The sequence below is a fragment of the Phallusia mammillata genome, chromosome 2, assembly GCF_965637545.1.
Source record: "Phallusia mammillata chromosome 2, kaPhaMamm4.hap1.1, whole genome shotgun sequence".
NCBI lineage: Eukaryota > Metazoa > Chordata > Ascidiacea > Phlebobranchia > Ascidiidae > Phallusia > Phallusia mammillata.
The window spans coordinates 25,206,758-25,229,652 of record NC_137253.1 but is presented as its reverse complement, the minus strand read 5'-3'; the positions used below and the strand labels follow the sequence as shown (position 1 = coordinate 25,229,652).

The 22,895-nt window shown below is 37.1% G+C and overlaps 1 protein-coding gene across 1 annotated transcript; it reads left to right on the top strand.

Moving 5' to 3' along the window:
* The first annotated feature begins 497 nt into the window (after nt 1-497).
* Nucleotides 498-22,551, top strand: LOC145213562 (serine/threonine-protein kinase D1-like). The gene is made up of 20 exons (XM_080081890.1): nt 498-879; nt 1,001-1,142; nt 1,209-1,340; nt 1,498-1,634; nt 1,732-1,842; nt 1,956-2,040; nt 2,106-2,180; nt 3,011-3,119; nt 3,617-3,737; nt 4,385-4,462; nt 6,468-6,589; nt 7,589-7,686; nt 8,342-8,406; nt 9,391-9,558; nt 10,443-10,604; nt 12,737-12,835; nt 13,318-13,425; nt 15,662-15,821; nt 16,215-16,300; nt 21,999-22,551. Exons 1-20 carry the CDS (start codon nt 649-651, stop codon nt 22,143-22,145), a joined length of 2,436 nt encoding a protein of 811 aa, XP_079938016.1. The 5' UTR covers nt 498-648; the 3' UTR covers nt 22,146-22,551.
* The last annotated feature ends 344 nt before the right edge of the window (nt 22,552-22,895 follow it).

The following is a 22,895-nucleotide window of genomic DNA, read 5'->3' as shown; positions in this document are numbered from 1 at the left end:
AGTGGTGTTTAAAGAGTTACCACAGCAATTGTAAAACAAGGTTTAACGGTTTGTTGCAGACAACTGTGCCTTCTTTCAATGCTCTCATTTATTCACAGTCGACTTCAGCCATTGTTTACATTAAGGGGTTAAGTCACCATATAATTCAGCTTCCTTTGTGTGCAATGACACAATGCGGTGATATAGGCTTATGTCGATCTCTTTGCGGTGTAGTTAAATTGCATAGGATTGTTTCAATTTGGCTTTTTGCATAGCTGATGCAAGTTGCGTGTTGAAGGCACATATTTTAAAATGTATATTTGTGTGTTTACATTTAATACTCATACCCCTGCTATTTTACATTTTGCACAGTTTAAAATTAATGCCAAAGTTTCAATTCTGTGTTGTGTTGTTTGCATGGATTGGTTAGATACCTTGTGACATTTACTCAGAATTTGCCTGGAGGCTATTCAAGGCATTAAAAGGTGTGTTGCAGTAGACATAAGAGGTTCAATGTATTTTGTAAGAATGCTAAAGATTTGCAGCCTTGCCTTTGTCATGGATAGTCTGCTGCAAGGAATGAATAGTTTTACCAATGTGATACAGTAATGAGTTGTGTCCAATGTATACAGAAACATAGACATAGCTGATTTTTTCACTTCACTGAACATGAAAGGCCGTTATGGCTCATTGGGATCTCACTCCCAAGGTGGTTCTTCATCGCCACTCATTCCATCCAGGACCAGCCTCAATAGCGAAAGTGATACAATACCTGATCCAATACTGGATGTACAATTCCACTTCCAAATTGGCTTTCACCGGGAACAGGTGGTTGTAAGTCGAAGTGAACTTACACTGTCATCTGTCAAAGATCTTGCTTGTCAAGTACTTGTAAGCCAGGTAAGAAAACATACCACACAGATTTTACTTTTTATTGCATATTCAAGGGTGAATACTTAATTTTAAAACATTATGAATTGTTATGGATTTATGTATATATATATGAATCTATTTTTTTCAGTTTCCACAAGCACAAATATGCATGACTCTCTCCGAAAAAATATTTCTGTTTATTCACGATTTAAATTCACCAAATATTTTGAATGTTGTTCGTGATGCTGATGATATCAAAAACGGGTGTATTATTGAGGTGGTTTTGTCATGTAAGTAGCACCAAGTAGACCTATTTAAAATGCTTGAAGTTGTTATAATATGTTACCACATTTTAGCGGATTACGGTGATGAAAACCTTAAAATTCGCCCCCATGCACTTTTTGTACATTCCTACCATTCACCTGCGTTTTGTGATCACTGCGGAGAAATGCTTTGGGGCATTGTAAGACAAGGACTTCGCTGTGAAGGTATCTTTAAAACTATTTAATTGCTGGTCTTTGGGTAGTGTTGTTTGTTTTACTGCCTTTTATGACCCTAATGTTCTTGTTATGTGGGGGATTTTGCCTGCCTGTAAATTGCCTTTGACCCAGTTTAACAGGCTTTATTCCCTGTGTTTTTATTTAGGCTGTGGCCAAAACTACCACAAACGATGTGCTTACCGAATACCAAACGATTGTACATTGGCCAGGAAGAGAAAGGCTTCAGCGTCAACATCTTTACAAACAAGCAATGGCCCTATCACCAGTCAAAATTCAATTGGAGTAAGCATTATCACTTCATTTTGGCTTGACATCTGATAGGGAACTTTTTTCCCTAAAGTATTGTTATGTGTTTTAAACGACCTTTCATTTTTTGCAGTCAATACACTCCACAACCTCCTCAAACAATAAAAGATCTGAGAGAACCTACTCATGTCGCCCAATATGGAAAGAAACTTTTCAAAAAATCAAAGTGCCCCACAGTTTTCAGGTTTGTGTTTTGACCAAGTGTTGATTATTTCATCCACTGTGTCATAGATTTAGGGCATCAGATACCCCAGATATATGTATTACTCATGCTAAACATACTGGATTGTTCTTTAGGTACACACATATACCAGGCCAACACAATGCATGCAATGTAAGCGTTTGCTCAGAGGCATATTCAAACAAGGCTTGCAGTGCAAGGGTAAACAATTTTGTGGCTGTCAAAACGTACAATTTGTCTCATGTCCTATGTTTTGCTGCACACAGATTGCAAGTTTAATTGTCACAAACGATGCAAACAAGATGTGCCCCTTACTTGCCCAGGAGAAGACTGTGGAAAAAGTATGTTAAATATTTTTGTGTACTGTTACAATTTCATCCTTTAACACGTAACATTTTGACATAACATTTGCCCTAGTGCTTTGGATTAACCTTTTATTGAATGTTACATAACATGCTGTTTTACATCAGTTGTTTTTGAGGTTAACTGTTTTACGGTTGTTCCATGATATTTACAACAAATTATTTGGCAAACAGATAAGTAAATGTTGTCAAAAAATTTCTGAAATGTGGTCGTGGCCTTTTTGTGTGTGAAAAGTTTGTAAATCATTTACAAACTGTGTGAGCTTTCATACATTTGCTTTTGTAAAATTTTGAACACAATATCTATTTTGAGAAAAGTCATTTTGTGGCAAACTACATTCCTTAACTACTGCAGATATTAATCAGCAGCACAAAAAACCTCAAAAAAACAAAATTCCACAATATATTCTATGCGACTTTTCTTTGAAGGCTTTGTGCCCTTTTAGATCATGTTGTAGGAAGCCACTTTATGCATCAAACCTGTTCAAAGGATGTTTGTTTTTAGTGCCAACCTTATGCAAACATTGTGCTGTGATATATTACCTTGTGATTACCAATATCCTGTTAACTGCTGACAAGAAGTTGCATTACATACAAACTGATTAACATAAAAAAAAGTTAATGGAACAAAATGTATAAATTGTCTTTGACCACAGTTTTTGAAAAATCCTCGATTTTTTGTTACGTCTCTTACAGTCCAGTTTTAGGTCATACAGTTCACATAAAGTTTGTCATGTGCATCATGTCCTGGTGTCCTTATAATCGTGTTGGTAAAATCCTGAATGTTATTTATTATACTTTAATTACAGGCTCTCAAGATGATTCAGCATCTGAATCAGGGATGGAAATTCCTAATGAAGATGAAGAAGACCCATTTACTCCAAATGAAGTGGAACCTACTGATATGGAAATTGATAAGTAAGCTTAACTTGATATTGATGAGCCAATTTGCAATTATGTAAAAATGAATCAGCCTTTAATTGTTCAAATTTTTACGTTTACATTTTTTTATACCCTTTATTAGACCTCTAAAAAATTGTTTGTTTTTGGTGAAAATGGATTATCTTAAATTTGCTTTTATCACATTGTCGGTTAAGTGTGAGCTATCAATCATACCCTTGACATTAATGAGCTATATCGCATGTCAGTGCTGTAGTGCCATTATTGCATCAAATTCGCGGAATTAATGGTAGCTTGCCCTCACGACCAACCAATTAACAAGCCACCTCATTTAGTCAGTTAAAAACCCAATGTGCCCTAACTTCCTTTTTATCAAAATCAGCCATAATCTACAGAAAGACTTTCAATTTTGTCATAGTTTCAACTGTTCTAACCATCACAAAGTGTACTGTATGTTGTTGCCTGGTTGTAGTGTTGTCTTTGACTTGTTTTTGACCATTGGCCCCTTTTTTCAGCCCTGACATTCCAAACATTCCACTAATGAGGGTTGTGCAGTCAGTAAAGCACACGAAAAAGCGCTCAACCACTGTCATGAAGGATGGATGGCTGTGGCATTTTACAAATCGAGATTCCATGGTAACCTGCATACTGTTTGTTGAATTTTTTCAATAATGATGAATATAACAGCCCAAATATACATGAAAATGGACATTCTTTGTTATTTGAACATTTTGGCAAATGCTCATGCCATCATCAGTGATATCTTTGATTAATAAAACATGTTGATTTTTACATCTATTTGGGCTGTTATATTTATCATCAAAATTATGAACAGATCTGTGTGTAGTGTTCCAATGTAAAACTTGTGCACACAATTTGGCAGCATTTGTTGGTAATGTTTCATTGTCCTGTTGTCAGCATCAAACAACAGGTGACAGATTTTCCCAATGATAACACTAGGTTGACTTTGTGGTCACTTAGTGAGTTAAATAAATTTGCTTACCTTGTGCATACATGTGGAAAACAGGTTGATTTTTGGGTCACTGTATATGCTGGGTGTTAGTGATATATATATTTATATGCTACTGTATATGCTTCTAAATTTATATGCTACCACAAACTACTGTATATTTATTTGCTATTTATATGCTACATTTGTCCCTTGTCTCTGCCATTATATATGTCTAAATATATATGTTAAGATGATACTAGAAAACCCTTGACATTTTGCAAATTCTGTTTTTATGAACAGATATTAAATTATCGTTGGTGTTTTACCACAGAAAAAGAGGCACTTCTGGAGACTTGACACCAAATCTATAACCATGTACAGGGGAGAAACTGGTGCCAATTATTACAAGGTATTTCTGTGCATATAAACTCACTATGTTTAAATTTGCAGTTTTCCAGGTCTGTCAGTTTACATGTTTGAACTCAGAACAGCAAAAATGTAATGTATGTTGCTGTGTTTGTCACTGCATAAAAATGTGTTTTTGAGGCCTGTGGTGTAATGCTTTGTTTTAAAATGTTTTAAGAAATTAAAAAATGTAAGACCTAAAGGTGATATGTTACACTGTGTCAAAAAATAATAAGTTGCTGAGACCCAAACACACTTTTGCTCAACCTTTCACTATCTTAACAAAGGGCAAGGTCTGCTGCTAGCTTTTCTGCAGTTATGTTGCACGATTTGCATCCAGTACTGATTTCAGTGGAAACAGGATATAACAGAGCTCCTCTTTCACCTCAGGCCCAGTGCCTGTACAGTTACATACCATGCATTGTTCATTACAACAACATTGTTATCATGCCTGTGTTAGACATAATAGACTTTACAGTCTGCTAAAATACCCAATACAAACTGTTGTTGGATAACCAAGTTCCATAATTTTGCATTTGGATAATTGTGATGCGTAATTTTGCAAAACTAGATAAAGTTTGGCCTATTGTTGGGGGAAATGGGAAATTGACTTCTGTTTAGTAACTCAAGCCTTTGGTTTGCTCAAATATCCATTCAGCTTTATGGATAGACAGTCCTTTGATAATGACAAAAAGACCAGTATAAAATAATAAAGTTAGGATAGAGGCCTATTGAAGACTGTATACCACTTCAATAGGCCTGGCGTACTACGAAAAGTTATAAAGTGTTTGAGGAACACTGCTTTAGTGTAAGCTGTTCAGGAAAAAAAATTAGGGTCTTGTGATTGTACATTATGTGTTTAACCTCAGTTACTTAATTAGTGCAATGATGCAAAGATGTCTAAAACATTTTGACATGCCAACCATTGGGTTAACATTGTAGTGTTGCTTGTATACCAATAGAACATTGAGACTATGGAACGTGACCAGGTATGTAGCTTTATGTTCAATTCTGCTCAAATATCTCCTAATCGGCAACATACGCAATTATTACTGATTATTAAATGTAGTTGCTTGGTGTGAAACATGGTTTGTGGGCCTGCTTACTTACATGTTGAAGTGTATTTTTGTTGATAAAACCTGTGTGTTTTCAAACTTTCTTGTATTTGGACTTAATCTGCTTAAAATGCTAAACCATCTGCATAAAAATCCTTGAACTTTACTAAAGTCAAATTCCTTAAGAATGGCTGAACTCAAAATTGCTTTAAAAAACAAATTTTTCATGTTAGAATCATTAGAACTTTGTTTTGTTATTGGTGAGCTTGATGGTGGACAATTTTCACAAGGACTATAGTGTAATTATTTAGTTTTAAAGAAAAAAATGTTTGTCCAGCTGTGAGGTTCTGCCCAAAGCCTAGGAAGCACTATTTATTATATTTTCAACCTATAAACAAGTTTTGTTAATGTGTAAAAAAATGTCTGTGTGCACACGCTTTTGTCTTTAATTGTTGATTCTGTTGCAGTTCGAAATCAATATTTTGTTTCTTCTATACCTAGTTTTATGAAGACCTCAGTTGGCAATCCAAATGTTTGTAACTAATGCCAGCCAGGTTAAATTTACAAACTAACATGCAACATTGTTGTTGGGTTTATATTTTGGAATGCACAATTCCCTTTTATAAGTTTAAATATTTAAACAAAACAGCAACTTTTGAGTTTTTACTAATACACTTTCTATTTCTGAAGCAAAAATGCTATAATTGTACAAAATCTTTCTTTTTTGTACAAATTTTACACTTGTAAAACAGTCAAACCTGTGTGAAATAAACATACATAACTGTAAAGTGGTTGAATCTCTCCAGCTCATTTGGTGCTTTCAAACCATTTACATATTGAATTAATGTATAATAAAGTTCAACTCTCCACTTTAATTTTCTTAACTTAATGTTTCATAATGTAATCCGGATTGTCAGTTAGAATGTAAAAGTCTATGTTGTTATTTTTGTGTAGGAAATTCCACTGAGTGAAATTCTGACAATTGTTCATATGCATGCTGATGCTCAAATGCCAACACATTTCAAGATTTTGACCTCAGGGTTGGAATTCGTGGTCTGTGATGATGCAGATACAGAGTAAGTTTCTATGTAATTAATAAGTGTGAAAATGCATTTCCTAGGCTTCTTACTGGGCGGGGCATGTCAAAAGTATATGCCAGTGATTTTTAACCTTTAAAAACTTTCCCGGTAATAGCATCAAACGACTTAAAATAGTTTTTAAATTCATTGAAGTGTAGGAAAGATGAACCAATGAAACACATCATAAGTTCTATGTACAGTGTCTATTTTTAATGTGCAACTAGATGTAGGCTTTGACAATAAGCGATTTTCCTAAGACAGTTCAATAATAACATAAATCATTCTGAACTACTAGTGCTCCCGTCTGAAAATTCCAGTTTCAAATTTTCTACAAAACTGTAAGTTTTTAGCATATTTTAATTATTACATTTTTGTCTCTTACTGTCAGTAAAAGTGATGGTGTTTTGTCCATTGAATTTTTTGTCCAATTAGCTTCTTGTGTCCTGTAAGAACTTTGGTTTAGAACAGTTTAGAGTTATGTTTTGTTAGCCAGCGATATAAAAATGTATGCATTAATATGGAGTAGAACACAAAGTCTGTGACTTGACCATGAAGACACCACATACCACTTTCATTATTTCACTCAATAGAGCTTAAACACAAATCAGCTTATGCTGGAATGTCTGCATGCTCATGAAAGGATTTAATAACTTGATGTTAAGTCCCATAAGAGGCTGTTATTAAAATACCAAGTCCTTTAACTGGATGTGATGTTCAACCCCTATTGTCTGGTTGTCAAGTAACTAGCAATTTATATGTGATGAATGGTGGCTTTACTTTTTTCAGGCATAATCATATTAAGATTATAAAATGTGTATAAGCAATAAACAACTTTATTAAGGTGCTTATGGCATACACATAGCAAAGTGTGTAGGTGATAAAACACACAGCACTGTTGAATAGGAGGCCATTGCAAAAAATATGTAAACTCATATAGTTCAGTATCATATTACAAGTTCATGGCACACATTTGACCTTGAACTGGCTACTTTTCAGCCCAAGCAACATCAAGGAATGGCATGACATGATATTCCATGCGCTCACTCCTGTGGAGGTACAAACACAACAAGCACATGGTACTGGAATCAAACGAAGTAAGTTTCCTACACATACATATATTTAAGGGTTATTGAACCTGTGAGGGCAACTGATAACCAACTTTACAAGGTCAATGAAGTCTTGGTGTTATTTTCTTGTGCATACCTTATAAGCAATGTTGCCATACCGTTCATATTTTTAAGAAATGTCCTTGTTTTTTACTTGAGTCCCTATTTTGTTTATTTTCAACAATTACAAGTCAAAACCCTGCTACAAGTAAAAGTAAACCTAGACTGAAGCTGTCTTGAAACAAAATACTTTCTATGAACAAGGAGTTGCTGGAAAAGATTGTTTTTAGCAAAAAATGTGGCATGTGATATTTCATTGCTCGCATGAGATTTGTTCAAAAACGTTTGTTAAATTTGCATAAAAATGTAAATCTTTAGTTGTCCTTATTTTGGGGTCCATGTCAAATTGCAACCTCTTTTAGCATTTGTTGATTTGCATTAGGTCGGCCTTAACTTTTTTTTCACAAAAATTCTGAGAATTTCAATTACTTGGTACTAAAATTTGTGTCTTCTCAAAACGTCAAATTCTATTAAAACTGACTTTAAGAGCAGTTTTTAGGAATTCCGAGCACCGCCCACACTCAGTCACACATGAGCGATTGCTTTCTAGCCCTTGACGAGCGATTTGTGTTTTGCTTTGCAGAGGTCTCCGTGATGATTTCACTCACGCGTGATGCCGAGGACGGCCAGGCGACCGACATAAGCCAGGTGAGCACTTATTCGCCCGGAACGCTTGTTCCTCGATAGGCTGGCATATGGCGACCCCGCCCTATAACCACTGTACGTGGTAACCGTTAAGGTTCACCTTGATACCACGAAAGCGTGTTTAGGAAAAGTATATTGTATAAGGTGTTGGCGTCAATCATCGTATATTTTTTGCGTTTTTATGATTTCAACCGTATGACGGATCTTATACAAGTATTCATGCCTTAATAGCGTGAAAATAGGGTGCGGTATCTCGGTGCATGCACGGTATTTGGTTTATATTCATAACGCAAAAATTATCAAGCGGCCTTGACAGAGAACGACTTTTCTAATCTTCATAATACATACAGAAACACCGTAGACACATAACACACGTTTTTGGGTAACCAAAGCCGCGAAATTTGACCTAAGTTCGATTTTGCTTTATCGACCGCTGTCAATTCCTCTATGATGTATCATTGTTGGCGCCTGTTGTTAAGCCGCAATCAAGATTGGTAGCAAAAGCAGCTCAATGGCATAGCAGCTGGCAAAGATTATAGCTTTGCGTTTTTGCATTGTATGGGTTAAACCCGTTCGCGCATTTTAATCAAGTGTAATATTTATGCACGGCGGGTGTTTTTTACCGCTCAATTTGATATCGAACAATTTGAATTAAAACATACATGTATTGATACGCATGCAAATGCTGATACAAGTATGCACTCAGCTTTATAACCAGTTGCATTTATCATAATCACGCATTGTGATGGACACTAAAGATGGCCTTTTGGCAAAGTATTCCTGTTCTTTATAAGATGACCAACTGATTTTAACTGGGAAATAAACGTTTCCCAATTTGTTATGTATATATGTATAATGTATATATGAAAGGTGGAAATCATTGCAAGAATGGTAATAGAACAGGGAATTATTCTCAGAATCAATTTACCCGGATTTATAATCATTTGTGGACATACTTACTTTGTTAATCACATAATAAATTTACAGATTTACCAAGTGTTTCCAGACGAAGTTCTGGGTTCCGGGCAGTTCGGTATTGTGTACGGCGGAAAACACCGTAAAAAGGGTTTCGACGTCGCCATTAAAGTTGTCGAAAAGATGCGATTCCAGCATAAAGAGGAAAGCCAACTGCGACACGAAGTTCAAATTCTCGAGGTCGGTAGTATTTGCTCTACTAGTGCCAACTGGCATGGTGCGTTAGACGTGTTGAGTCTGGACTGTCGGGGAGCGTCGTTAGCCTAGTGATTAACTCACAGTGCGTCTCTATGCAAAGGATTTCCGCCGCTTGCGGCTACTGGGCCTCGACGGCCGTGAAACGTACCGCGAAACCGCGCATTCTTGCGATTGCCCTTATCAAATCTGAGCCGTCGTTTTCTCACGCCTAATTGATCCGTAAAGTGTATTGTGACACGCCAGACCGGGTTGGGTAAAAACTCAAATGCGCAATCAATGCGCGTATCTATTTGTACGGTAACATTATTTTTTAAAGTTGAATTTTGATTTTATTGATCGTTATTTTTGAGTTGTTTGTTTGTTTCTTATTACTAGATGGTATTTGCGCCAAGTTGTATTGACACTAGGGATGGGTCGAGCCGAGCCAGAACCCGAGTACTCGGTACCGAGCATCGCTGTTTTTGATGCTCGGTGCTCGGCCGAGCAGTTGCACAAACTGACCCGAGCGTTAAATTTGCATATTCATACCCTGCTAACATATGTAACTAGTGTTCTAAAGGCATGTCTATGGACAAAAACGAATGATTTTTCAAATGTATTAGATGGTGGAAAACGCGCACTTCATGGGCATGTACAGCTTAATAAAACACCGCCGGTGACGTAAGAGACCTTATAGAGCTAAAACGTAGAAAGGGGATTTTTTTATGACGTCATAATGCACCGAGCGTGCTCGGCCGAGCACCGAGCATCAAAGTGAGATGCTCGGTACTCGACCAATCAGAACATTTGCAGTTTTGGCCCATCCCTAATTGACACGTCCGTGATAGTTTGCATTTTGCTAATAAAAAAAAGTTTACGTGATGCAGTGCTTGGACCAGCCCGGCATCGTCAAGCTGTACAACATGTTCGAGACTCCCGAGCAAGTGTTCGTTGTCATGGAGAAGTTGCGTGGCGACATGCTTGAGATGATTCTGTCCAGTGAAAACGGACGACTGCCAGAAAGAATCACCAAGTTTCTGATCACACAAGTAAGTCTATCGTGGGTTCGAATCCCACGTCGACTGGTTTTTGTAAAATATTTACGTGTTTTTGGTATTCTTTTCCAACTAGCAAAACATATAACCCAACCAATTGCAATATAAATACTGAATAATTACTGAAAAAATGCAATCACTTTAAAAATCGTTTTTATTATTTCTTTATCAATATCAACCTAAACCACAAAGTCAAAATCCGTAAATATGTAATGTCTCAAAAAATAGTAAAAAAGGCACAATAGAGCAGAAAAGGTAATAAATTGGTGCTAAAAAAGACTATCACTAATATATATAGCTATATATATGTGTGTGTGGCATACATTACAACATGTGCATTTAAAAGCACAACTTTAAAAGGGAGAGTAATTTTAAACACTCGTGGCGGAATGCTGTTTACAAAGGTATCACTAGCGCAGTTGTACTGCTTGGTATGCAGCTTATTATGGGTCCCCTTCCCTGAAGGGGACACATATTGTTTTTGTCCGTATTTTTTTCTTTTTTCTGTCTAACGCTGGTTTGTAACGCTCGTTTGGTAAAGAAAGAGTGCTTCAAATTTATTCAAATTTGGTCATATGTTAGTTATTAATCTAACCTTGATCCTCCAGAAGTTTGACCCCGAATTACCCAGCAGCTCACCCACAGGCCCCCGAAACGTAAAATTTTTAACGCTGGTTTGTAACGCTCGTTTGGTAAAGAAAGAGTGCTTCAAATTTATTCAAATTCGGACATATGTTAGTTATTAATCCAACCTTGATCCTCCAGAAGTTTGACCCCGAATTACCCAGTGGTTCACCCACAGGCCCCCGAAACGTAAAATTTTTAACGCTGGTTTGTAACGCTCGTTTGGTGAAGAAAAAGTGCTTCAAATTTATTCAAATTTGTACATATGTTAGTTATTAATCCAAACTTGATCCTCCTGAAGTTTAACCCCGAATTACCCAGCGGCTTACCCACAGGCCTCCGAAACGTAAAATTTTTAACGCTGGGTTTTATCGCTGGTGCGGTAAAGAAGAAGTGCTTCAAATTTATTCAAATTTGGACATATATTAGTTATCGATCTGAACTTGATCCTCTAGAAGTTTGACCCCGAATAACCCAGCAGTTCACCCACAGGCCCCCGAAACGTAAATGTGTCTAACGCTCGTTTGGTCAAGAAAGACACTGTAGGCAGAAGTACCAAGAGAGTAACTCACCGGTTTACGATAGCGGGAGGGCTCAGCTTGACGTCGGACAGACGTTTTACGAGACGTCGTTTCGGTGATTAGAAATCAGCTGTTTTGCACAGCAATGCTATGTCGTTTTATTAAGTTATCACTCACATTTTTAGTTTTGGCGAAGGTTTTACACCTATGACATGATATAAACCTAATAAGCGTGCTTCGGTTTTGTATATGTCAAGCAAAACTTTGTTAATCAAAGTAAAGATGAAAAAAATAAACTTGACTTTTTTGCAAAATAAATGTTTTTTTAAATGCTCGTTGTCAGGTTGGCCGCCGCATGATCACGGGTTACTTAAGGTCAACTAGTAGGTATTACAAACACAGTTCAGAACTTTCTTTCGTCATAACGTAGCGTTTTTTTTGACAATCAATTTAGGAATCAATACTCAAGGCATGTATAAATTAGGCTTAACGGTATTGTTGAACTTCAAGGACGGCGTGCTATTGAAAACGGTGTCAAAAGGTCAAACAGTCGTTTGGCGTGTGCACCCTGAGAGGTTACTACAGGTCAATGGTACTCGTTTTGCGAAACAAAGTTAAATGAAAAACAATTTGTTATGACAATATCTGGGTCAAAGCAAGAGATTAAATTAAAGTATTTGTTACGTTTTTTTTAATGTTTTTGTAATTACATAGTGCAAAAAGAATACGAACAAATTTTTTTTACTGTTGGGTTGATGCTTTCTAAAGATTTGTCCTTAACAATCTAAAAATCACCGCAACATTTGTTTACTGTAAATCCGCACAAACACGCGTGTGGGGACCCATTAGTTTTTGTTTACAAAAACAATCATATGTGTAGATCAAATGATGTGTATAGTAAATTGGTAAATATCGTATAGAATATCTAAAATGGAAGTATATCAGAAAGCCACTCTTCTAGTTGTCGTATTACTTTCTCAGATTCTCGTCGCACTTCGCTATCTCCATCGGCAAAACATCGTGCATTGTGACTTAAAACCTGAGAACGTTCTGCTTTCCAGCAACGACCCATTCCCACAGGTAAACCATACCATGTGCAATATATGCATTCAAATTTTTTTTAAAACTGCTGTAGATGACGTCAGCGACCGTATAACGTAGGTAACGCTCAGTCACGACATCCGGTTTCGATAATAAACCTCAGACTATTAAACCAATCCCCTAAGAATTAAAGTGAAATGCAAGTTAAAAAAACCTCCCATTTGCTTTTGCAATTTTAACCGGTTATTGGCTACTATTATGAAAACTTTGACAAGTCTGAAGTCGTCCACCGTTTTATTCAGACATATGTATTTCACCAAGTAATAGGCATCGTCAGTATCTTTTTCAAATATAATGTTCTACATGAAAATTATAAATTATATCATACATGAAATTTTAATTTGACTAGTTTATTAGCTTAAGCAGAGTTAATGGACCACATGTATAGTGAAATTAATGTTTTGTTTTTTTAGCGAGAAAAAAATGTGTGTGTATGGAAATAAGTTGCTTTTTTCTTGCAGCTAAAACTGTGTGATTTTGGATTTGCAAGAATTATCGGACAAAAGTCTTTCCGCCGTTCTGTGGTGGGAACGCCTGCTTATCTTGCGCCGGAAGTGCTGAAAAAAGAGGTTTGTTGTTGCTTAGCAAGCCAACTGAGAAATGTTATTCGACCGTGTGACCACTGAGGGGTAAAGAGTCGAACGCTACAAGGGTTTGTGCCCTGAAAAATTCGAGTAGTCAGATTTTCTTCCCAGCCGCGGCATTGTAATATACCGCATGAGAAAATGAATTGGGTTTAAAGGTCTTCAGGGGTACATGCATTTTGTCTACAGTACATCATATTGGTTTAGCCAACATGCATCGCTTTACACCAGTGGTTCTCAAACTGTGGTACGCGTACCACTAGTGGTACATCGGAACTTTTTAGTAGGTACGCGAGTAGCTTTCTGCGAAACCAAATTTAAGTCAAATCTAAAATTGTAACTCAACTGACCCAACCGATCAGCCCTGGTTTGGGCGAAATTCGTATTTTTTACATTCTTTTGCTAGCGCTAGCCAGATTAAGAAAATGGGCTTATTTCTTGGCATATCTATTAAAGCAGGATTTAGGACATTATGTGGTACGCAGCGATACAAAAAATTGTCAGGTGGTACGCGACCCGGAAAGGATTGAGAAACACTGCTTAACACATTTTAACAACCACATATGTCGCCTTCGGCCATGTACAAGATGTGAGTCAATAACTTGAATTACTATCACTTGATATGCCAATTGAAGCAATGCAACGTATTTCTTTACATCAGCACCCTTTGACCCAACGACCGTTCAGAATCCCTCCGTAATAAATTTTACAACGTATTATGAACGTAACCTATCAGTTTGACGTAAGTGGCCCCTGTTAAACTCTAGCATTATCATACATCTGCCGTTGCTTCTACTCAGAGGCTGAAGCCTAAGACCATCAGTATAAGCCACAATGACTAAAGTAGTCTTCCGCTTAACGCATCGTGGTAATGCGATCAAACATGCTCGGCGTGTCGCGACGTTATGTAACAGTTGATAATTGGCCCGATTTGACCTCTTGATAATACGTTGTGCCTCGTGTGCAGTTTACATCCGTCAGCAAAAATCCCAAACACTTTGGTCCTTTTCGTTTTATGTCTTGGTCAGTTCGCATGTGTTCTATGCATTTTAGCGCGGAACACTACCGTAAAATAACATCTTTTGGCGTGATGTGTCACTTTCAATCGGTATGCATTTAGCAGAAACTGACCGGGAGTGATGATCCACACTGCTAATTAACAAGCAAATGGGTTCACAACGTACCTGTGACATTCTAACCCCGTGTAAAGGAATTTGGCGTCGCTTTTTTCCTATTGTTTTGAAATAAGCAAGAAGCAAAAACCCATACAAAAAGGGCCCAGTGAATACATCACAGTATATTAGTGGGTTTTGGGCTTGATTTTGTATAACTGTGCGTTATTCCTTTTCTCGCTGTCTTCGTCACTCAAGGGACCTTCTGATATTTCTATCTATTTTTTTTCCAATTAAAATTTAACAGAAAGTCAGGAATCGGTTCTGATGTGATTTTGTCATGCGCTGTCGATACTACAGTGAAGCCCATTTTTTGATTTTTTTTGATAAAATAATTCTGCGCATCCTCACTAAATTCTTGCTGCCTGACAACAGCTTTCAGGTGAATGGCTGTGCTTTAGCCCCTCCTGAATTTTAAACAGGTCTTTGTAACGTGTACTGGCCCATGTAAAACGTGGCTGTGCTGTCGGAATTCTTAGAAACGAGCGTGAATTCATGTTGATAGCTAATTAGATGGCTTAGCTACACACAGAATTGCGCACGAAACAGGTGGCTGAATGTGCACACGTGATTGTTCGTAACGAACTGCGGTGAATCAGATTACAGCAGAAAATTTGATCAAATTGGGAAAGTCGTGGTGTGTCGAAATAAAAAAAAGTTGTTTTGTTTCTTTCTTATGTAGAGTGCCACTCTGTTTTTTGAAATTAACACCGCGCAGAGTACAACTTAACACGAGGCGGTTTCTTGCAATCTGTACAGCAAAATCGACCTTGGTAGCAATACTAAGGCTCAATCCAGGGCCGTTGAAATTTGTCTTGGATTGTAGTGTCTTGACAATATTAAAATATCCGTAATGTGCACACAGTTTGACAAATGGCAGGAGAGATTTGACACTGTAATCACAACAGTAAAAAACGAAAGAGAACAGAGTAAAACCCTTCATACCATCATCTGTCAAGTACTCTAGTACGACAACCTGTGTGTATTTTGCGCGATTTGATGTAAATGATGTATATTCTATATCAATAAATCTTGGCTTTATATTGTAGTGCTACAACCGATCGTTAGACATGTGGTCGGTGGGGGTGATCGTGTACGTCAGCCTGTCGGGCACTTTTCCCTTCAACGAAGACGAGGACATCAACCAGCAAATACAAAACGCTGCATTCATGTACCCAGCCAATCCATGGAGGGACTTGGGACGCGAATGTAAGTACACAAATAAATACAACTGTTTTATTTCGTACTGGTGCATTTTCTCTAACGCACTAAACGTGACATTCAAACATCACATGAACCCAATTCTGTACAAAAAACTACACTTCAGTATTGTGAATATTTTAAAAATTCTGTAAAGGATGGGTGTTATAAAAACGTAACTTTACTTAAAGCCTTGTTAATTATCCTCTATATAAAAGCATTTATCAGTTTCTACTTTAAATTTACCCACCATGGGTGCCATCCCTTAGGAACCTTTATCAATAGCACAACACCTACTTCCCCTAGTAAAGAACCCCAGGTGTATACCATGTAAATGGGGTGCTTGAGCAAGCATAAGTGTATTCTGGTAATGATCAACCATGCGGTTTGTCTGTTGCGCAGCTATCGATTTGATCAGCACTTTGTTGCAAGTGAAGAAGGGAAAGAGACCGAGTGTCGACAAGACGCTGTTCCATCCGTGGCTCCAGGTTTGTGCTTTAAGTGGAATTTGAATTCCTATTGGTAGGGTAAACGAAAAAACTACATATTCGTACAGTCAACATCAGCAACCATAAGCCAAGGGAGAGTATTAGTGCAACAGCATTGTATTGACTATGGGTACTTTTTGTAAATTCAAAAGTTTTTTTTGCAAAGAACAATTATTATGTGCACCAGTGGCGGCTCGTGCCTAAAATTTGTGGGGGTGCTGCCCCTACAAATTTTAGCCTTTACTGAACATATATAAGTTGGCAATATATTTAAAAGCTAATACAAATCTTAATTAGCAACTCCATTGTGACGTAATTTTTGTTACGCAATAATGTACACGAGTGTAAAGAGCAGACGGCATCATTTGTGTATTTTGTTTACTTGCACAGCGACGGGCCAAACACAATAACGTTCAGTAATAATGTGAAAAACAAAAACACACGTGGCACAGCTTCGAAACGAAGCGGTTGTAAATACGGTTAAACACAACAGGAATATAGAAAAAAAGTAATAGAAAAAATAGATATAAATGAGTATTTCAGTTCGACAACAAAAATTGTCATGTTTTATTTAAGTAAATTTAGTCACAGTCAGCGTTTTTCACATATTTTTTGACACTTCACAGATTATTGTCACACAAAAAAAAACTAGCCATACAGCTTTTTATTGGTATCATAACTAACAAATTTAACAACCGCATTACATTGGTTTCAGAACTTATTCATTTAAACATCTTTCTTGAATTTTTGTGTACAGACTATTAATTGTATTTTAGTTTCTTAACTGCTATAATTGCTGCTTGCTGGCAAATAGCTTATAATTCCTTTTTTAAGTGCAAAACGCCTTCAAGCTTTAAAATTTGCAACACTCTCACTTAAATTTAAACCATATTATTAAATCTTGTGCTTCCTTTTTCCAACCAAAATGAATCATGAAGTTATAGTTTGGACATGTTAATTGATAGCTTCTTCCTTAATCCCAAATAATAACTAAGAAACTGTTTTTCTATTTAGTACTAGCACTGCAAGTGCAAGTCTTTTGGAAATATTGGTGTTCCTCAGAAAAATTGGCATCTTTTTTAGTGTTAAAAAGAAATGTTTTGCCTTTGAAGGAATCATGGAAACAGCAAAAAGGATTTTTCATCCTAGTAATTTAACTTGTCAAAACATCATCTCAAGACTAATTATTTTCAAAGTAATCATGAACATCAGATCTACAGAAACATTTTCATTTGAGTAACTAGCTTTTCTTTGTCAACAATAGGATGCGCTTGGTGTCACTACTATCTTGTCTGTAGAATGTTCATTCTTAAGAAACACTTCCTGTGAAGCAATTTAGCAGCTACTGTTTAGACAAACAGTACACTGTTTGTATACTGTATGTATACATGTCCATTATATCAATACACATGATTGCACTTGGTTGCAAATACTGTCCACATGGTGTGTTAAGAAATCCACACTTTAAATTGTCTTCACTCTTTTTTTGTCTTCATTTCAAAATTCCTGTTGCTTCTGCAGTTGTTTGTTCTGCATTTGATATTGCCTGAATTTCAGTGAGGCATTTAACTTCACAGTCACAAATTTAATTTTTCTTTGGTAGCATTAAGAACTAAAACTGAGTATTTCTTGTTGTTGCTTATTATGGGTCCCCTTCCCTGAAGGGGACACATATTGTTTTTGTCTATATTTTTTTTTTCTTTTTTTCTTTTTTTCTTTTTTCTTTTTTCTTTTTTTCTTTCTAACGCAGATTTGTTCCCACGTTTTGGTCAAGAAAGAATGGTTCAAACTTTTTCAAATTTACACATATTACAGATATTGGTCTAAAGATGGTCCATGTGAATTTTGACCCCGTTTGAACCCTCGGTTCACCCACAGCCCCCCAAAACGTGAAATTTTTAGCGCGGATTTGTTCCCACGTTTTGGTCAAGAAAGAATGGTTCAAACTTTTTCAAATTGACACACATAATAGGTATTGGTCTAAAGATGGTCCATGTGAATTTTGACCCCGTTTGATCCCTCGGTTCACCCACAGCACCCCAAAACGTGAAATTTTTAGCACAGCTATTGTTCCCACGTTTTGGTCAAGAAAGAATGGTTCAAACTTTTTCAATTTTATACACATTACAGATATTGGTCTAAAGATGGTCCATGTGAATTTTGACCCCGTATGACCCAGAGATTCACCCGCAGGCCCCCGAAACGTAAATGTGTCTAACGCTCGTTTGGTCAAGAAAGACACTGTAGGCAGAAGTACCAAGAGAGTAACTCACTGGTTTACGATAGCGGGAGGGCTCAGCTTGACGTCGGACAGACGTTTTACGATACATCGTTTCAGTGATTAGAAATCAGCTGTTTTGCACAGCAATGCTATGTCGTTTTATTAAGTTATCACTCACATTTTTAGTTTTGGCGAAGGTTTTACACCTATGACGTGATTTAAGCCTAATAACCGTGCTTCGGTTTTGTATATGTCAAGAAAAACTTTGTTAATAAAAGTTAAGATGAAAAAATTAACTTGACTTTTTTGCCAAATAAATGTTTTTTTAAATGCTCGCTGTCAGGTTGGCCGCCGCATGATCACGGGTTACTTAAGGTCAACTAGTCGGTATTACAAACACAGCTCAGAACTTTCTTCATAACGTAGCGTTTTTTTAACAATCAATTTAGGAGTCAATACTCAAGGCATGTATAAATTAGGCTTAACAGTATTGTTGCACACGAATGACGGCGTGCTATTGAAAACGGTGTCAAAAGGTCAAACAGTCGTTTGGCGTGTGCACCCTGAGAGGTTACTACAGGTCAATGGTACTCATTTTGCGAAACAAAGTTAAATGAAAAACAATTTGTTATGTATACACTTGTAGCAAATTGCTTTTTAATTTAAAGTGTCTGTAACACAACTGTTACAGCTTTCTAAAAAAAATTGCCCGACCTTGGAGGACTATATCTGGGTTAAAGCAAGAGATTAGATTTAAGTCTTTGTTACGTTTTTTTAATGTTTTTGTAATTACATGAATAGTGCAAAAAGAATACGAACAATTTTTTTTATTGTTGGGTTAATGCTTTCTAAAAATTTGTCCTTAAGAATGTAAAAATCACCGGAACATTTGTTTACCGTAAATCCGCACAAACATGCGTGTGGGGACCCATTAGTTTTTGTTTACAAAAACAATCATATGTGTAGATCAAATGATGTGTATAGTAAATTGGTAAATATCGTATAGAATATATAAAATGGAAGTATATCAGAAAGCCACTCTTCTAGTTCCTGCATGACATTGGAGTAGCAGATGCTTTGTCCCATACTTTCATAAATCTTTTTAATTCAGTTATTTATTATGAAGGTTAATTGTGACTTTTAAAGGTGTTAGATGACCTTTTTTCTTTTTCAAGGTGTTAGATACACTTATTTAATTCAATGATAACTGTAAAAACTGAAACCCACTTACAGTCATCTTAAAAAGTCACGACTAACAGTCAAACAATAAATTTAATGATAGCAAAATAATTATTTTACTGCACTCACTGTCGAACTTAAAAACACAGTACACGGGTTTGGCTTTGGAGCTCACTGACGCGAAGCAGACAACACAACTATAGCGCTACGTTACGGGAGGGGCTGCGCGAGCCACAGCCCCCTCTCGCCTATTTCGCCCGGCATGTAGCTTTTCCAAGTGCGCATGCGCACAACTGAAAACGTCATGAAACGTCACGAAACTGGAGCTGCAGCTCCGCCATAGATAACTTATTATTATTATGGGTCCCCTTCCCTGAAGGGGACACATATTGTTTTTGTCCGTATTTTTTTTTCTTTTTTCTGTCTAACGCTGGCTTGTTAGACGCGTTTGGTTAAGAAAGAGTGCTTCAAATTTATTCAAATTTGCACAGATGTTAGTTATTAGCCCGAATTTGATCCTCCTGAAGTTTGACCCCGATTGACCCAGCGGTTCACCCACAGGCCCCCAAAATGCAAAATTTTTAAAACATGGTTTGTTATATGCGTTTGGTCAAGAAAGAGTGCTTCAAATTTGTTTAAATTTTGTCAGATGTTAGTTATTAACCAAAATTTGATCCTCCTGAAGTTTGACCCTGAATGACCCAGGGGTTCACCCACAGGCCCCCGAAACGTGAAATTTTTAACGCTGGTTTGTAACGCTCGTTTGGTAAACAAAGAGTGCTTCAGATTTATTTAAATTTGTACATATGTTAGTTATTAATCCAAACTTGATCCTCCAGAAGTTTGACCCCGAATTACCCAGCGGTTCACCCACAGGCCCCCGAAACGTAAATGTGTCTAACGCTCGTTTGGTCAAGAAAGACACTGTAGGCAGAAGTCCCAAGAGAGTAACTCACTGGTTTACGATAGCAGGAGGGCTCAGCTTGACGTCGGACAGACGTTTTACGAGACGTCGTTTTGGTGATCAGAAATCAGCTGTTTTGCACAGCAATGCTATTTCGTTTTATTAAGTTATCACATTTTCAGTTTTGGCAAAGGTTTCACACCTATGACGTGATTTAAACCTAATAAGCGTGCGTCGGTTTCGTATATGTCAAGCAAAACTTGTTAATCAAAATAAAGTTGAAAAAATAAACTTGACATTTTTGCAAGATAAATGTTTTTTTTTAAATGCTCGTTGTCAGGTCGGCCGCCGCATGACCACGGGTTACTTAAGGTCAACTAGTAGGTATTACTAACACAGTTCAGAACTTTCTTTCGTCATAACGTAGCGTTTTTTTGGCAATAAATTTAGGAATCAACACTCAAGGCATGTATAAATTAGGTCAAACGGTGTTGTTGAACAGTAAGGACGGCGTGCTATTGAAAACGGTGTCAATAGGTCAAACAGTCGTTGCACCCTGAGAGGTTACTACAGGTCAATGGTTTTGCGAAACAAAGTTAAATGAAAAACGAATTGTTATGTGTACACTTGTAGCAAATTGCTTTTTAATTTAAAGTGTCTGTAACACAACTGTTACAGCTTTCTAGAAAAATATGTGTTTAAAACCCGAACTTGGACGACAATATCTGGGTCAAAGCAAGAGATTAAATTAAAGTATTTGTTTCGTTCTTTTTAATGTTTTTGTAATTAAATGACAATAATAGTGCAAAAAGAATGCGAACAAAAAATGTTTATTGTTGGGTTAATGCTTTCTAAAAAAATTTCCTTAAAAATCTAAAAATCACCGCAACATTTGTTTACCGTAAATCCGCACAAACACGTGTGTGGGGACCCATTAGTTTTTGTTTACAAAAACAATCATATGTGTAGATCAAATGATGTGTATAGTAAATTGGTAAATATCGTATAGAATATATAAAATGGAAGTATATCAGAAAGCCACCCTTCTAGTTATTATTATTATTATTTAAAATTTTTTTTTTTTAAAAGAATACAAAGTTTTTATTAATTTTATTTTAATAAAATGCCGATTAATGCCATAAAAGTTTTTCGTAGTATACACTAATCAAACATAAAAACTATATGTAAAGATTGTTTTCTAAAACAACTTGGAATAGGAATGTCAAGTAAATATACTGGGGGTGCTGCAGCTCCGCAGCCCCCTCGCACGAGCCGCCCCTGATGTCTTAGATAATGTTTAAGTTCTCTCGCCTGGTTTGGGCCCTTACTAGCTCTTTTCCCAATTGCCAATCTGCCTTAAGCATCAAATACAACTCCCTATGTTTGCTGTACAGGACTTTCAAACGTGGCTGGATCTGCGGCAACTGGAAGGCTCTGTCGGAACCCGCTACCTGACTCACGAAAGTGACGACGAACGATGGGAGAACTATCGGCGGGAGCACGAGGCCTCGATTGCCGCAAGTCAAACTTCCGCTCGCTGACCGCGGACGCTGCTACAGATGCTGCTGCTACTGTTGCTGCTGGCGCAAATCGTATTTGCTGCAAGAGGCAGGAACCAGTGCTGCAAAACAAACATTGTGGGTGTTAACGTGCGTGCTCATGGTTTCACTGTTCTGTAACTGCGTGTTTTGGGCCAATGCGGGCGAAGATAGGGGTGGAAAACAATGGTTGTTGCTCCTCCTACGTATGGTTACTGTCTTCGCCCTCATCTTATGTATCAAATATATTGCTGCCATGCAGTAACTCTGCCCCTTTCTATCGCTTTTCTGTCACATTTTCGCTCTTAACGGCCCTTGTGCAATGTACTAAATCGTGAACTAACCAACCTTCCGGCGTGCCTTTTTCTCGGTTTCATTCGGGTGGCGAATAAACCATGTAGAAAAGCTCCGCCCGAAATGATCATTTTTCTTTCGAAGACATTGAACCTGATTGAGCAATACACAAAAGGATATGGTTAGAATCCCATGAAAAACGGGAATGATAGCTTAGGTCCAGGACCAGTGCCGGATTAACCATTAGGCAAAGTAGGCACGTGCCTACAGGCCAGTCAAAAATCCAGGCCACTTTAAAATCAGTAGAATGATTTGGCAACACTGATAATTGTAATTTTTTAGTTGGCAATCCTGATTTTCGGGCCACTAATAAATTGTGCCTACAGGCCAGCAGACCCTTAACCCAGCACTGTCCAGGACTAAAAATATTTACTTCAGCAAACGAGTATTACTTGACAG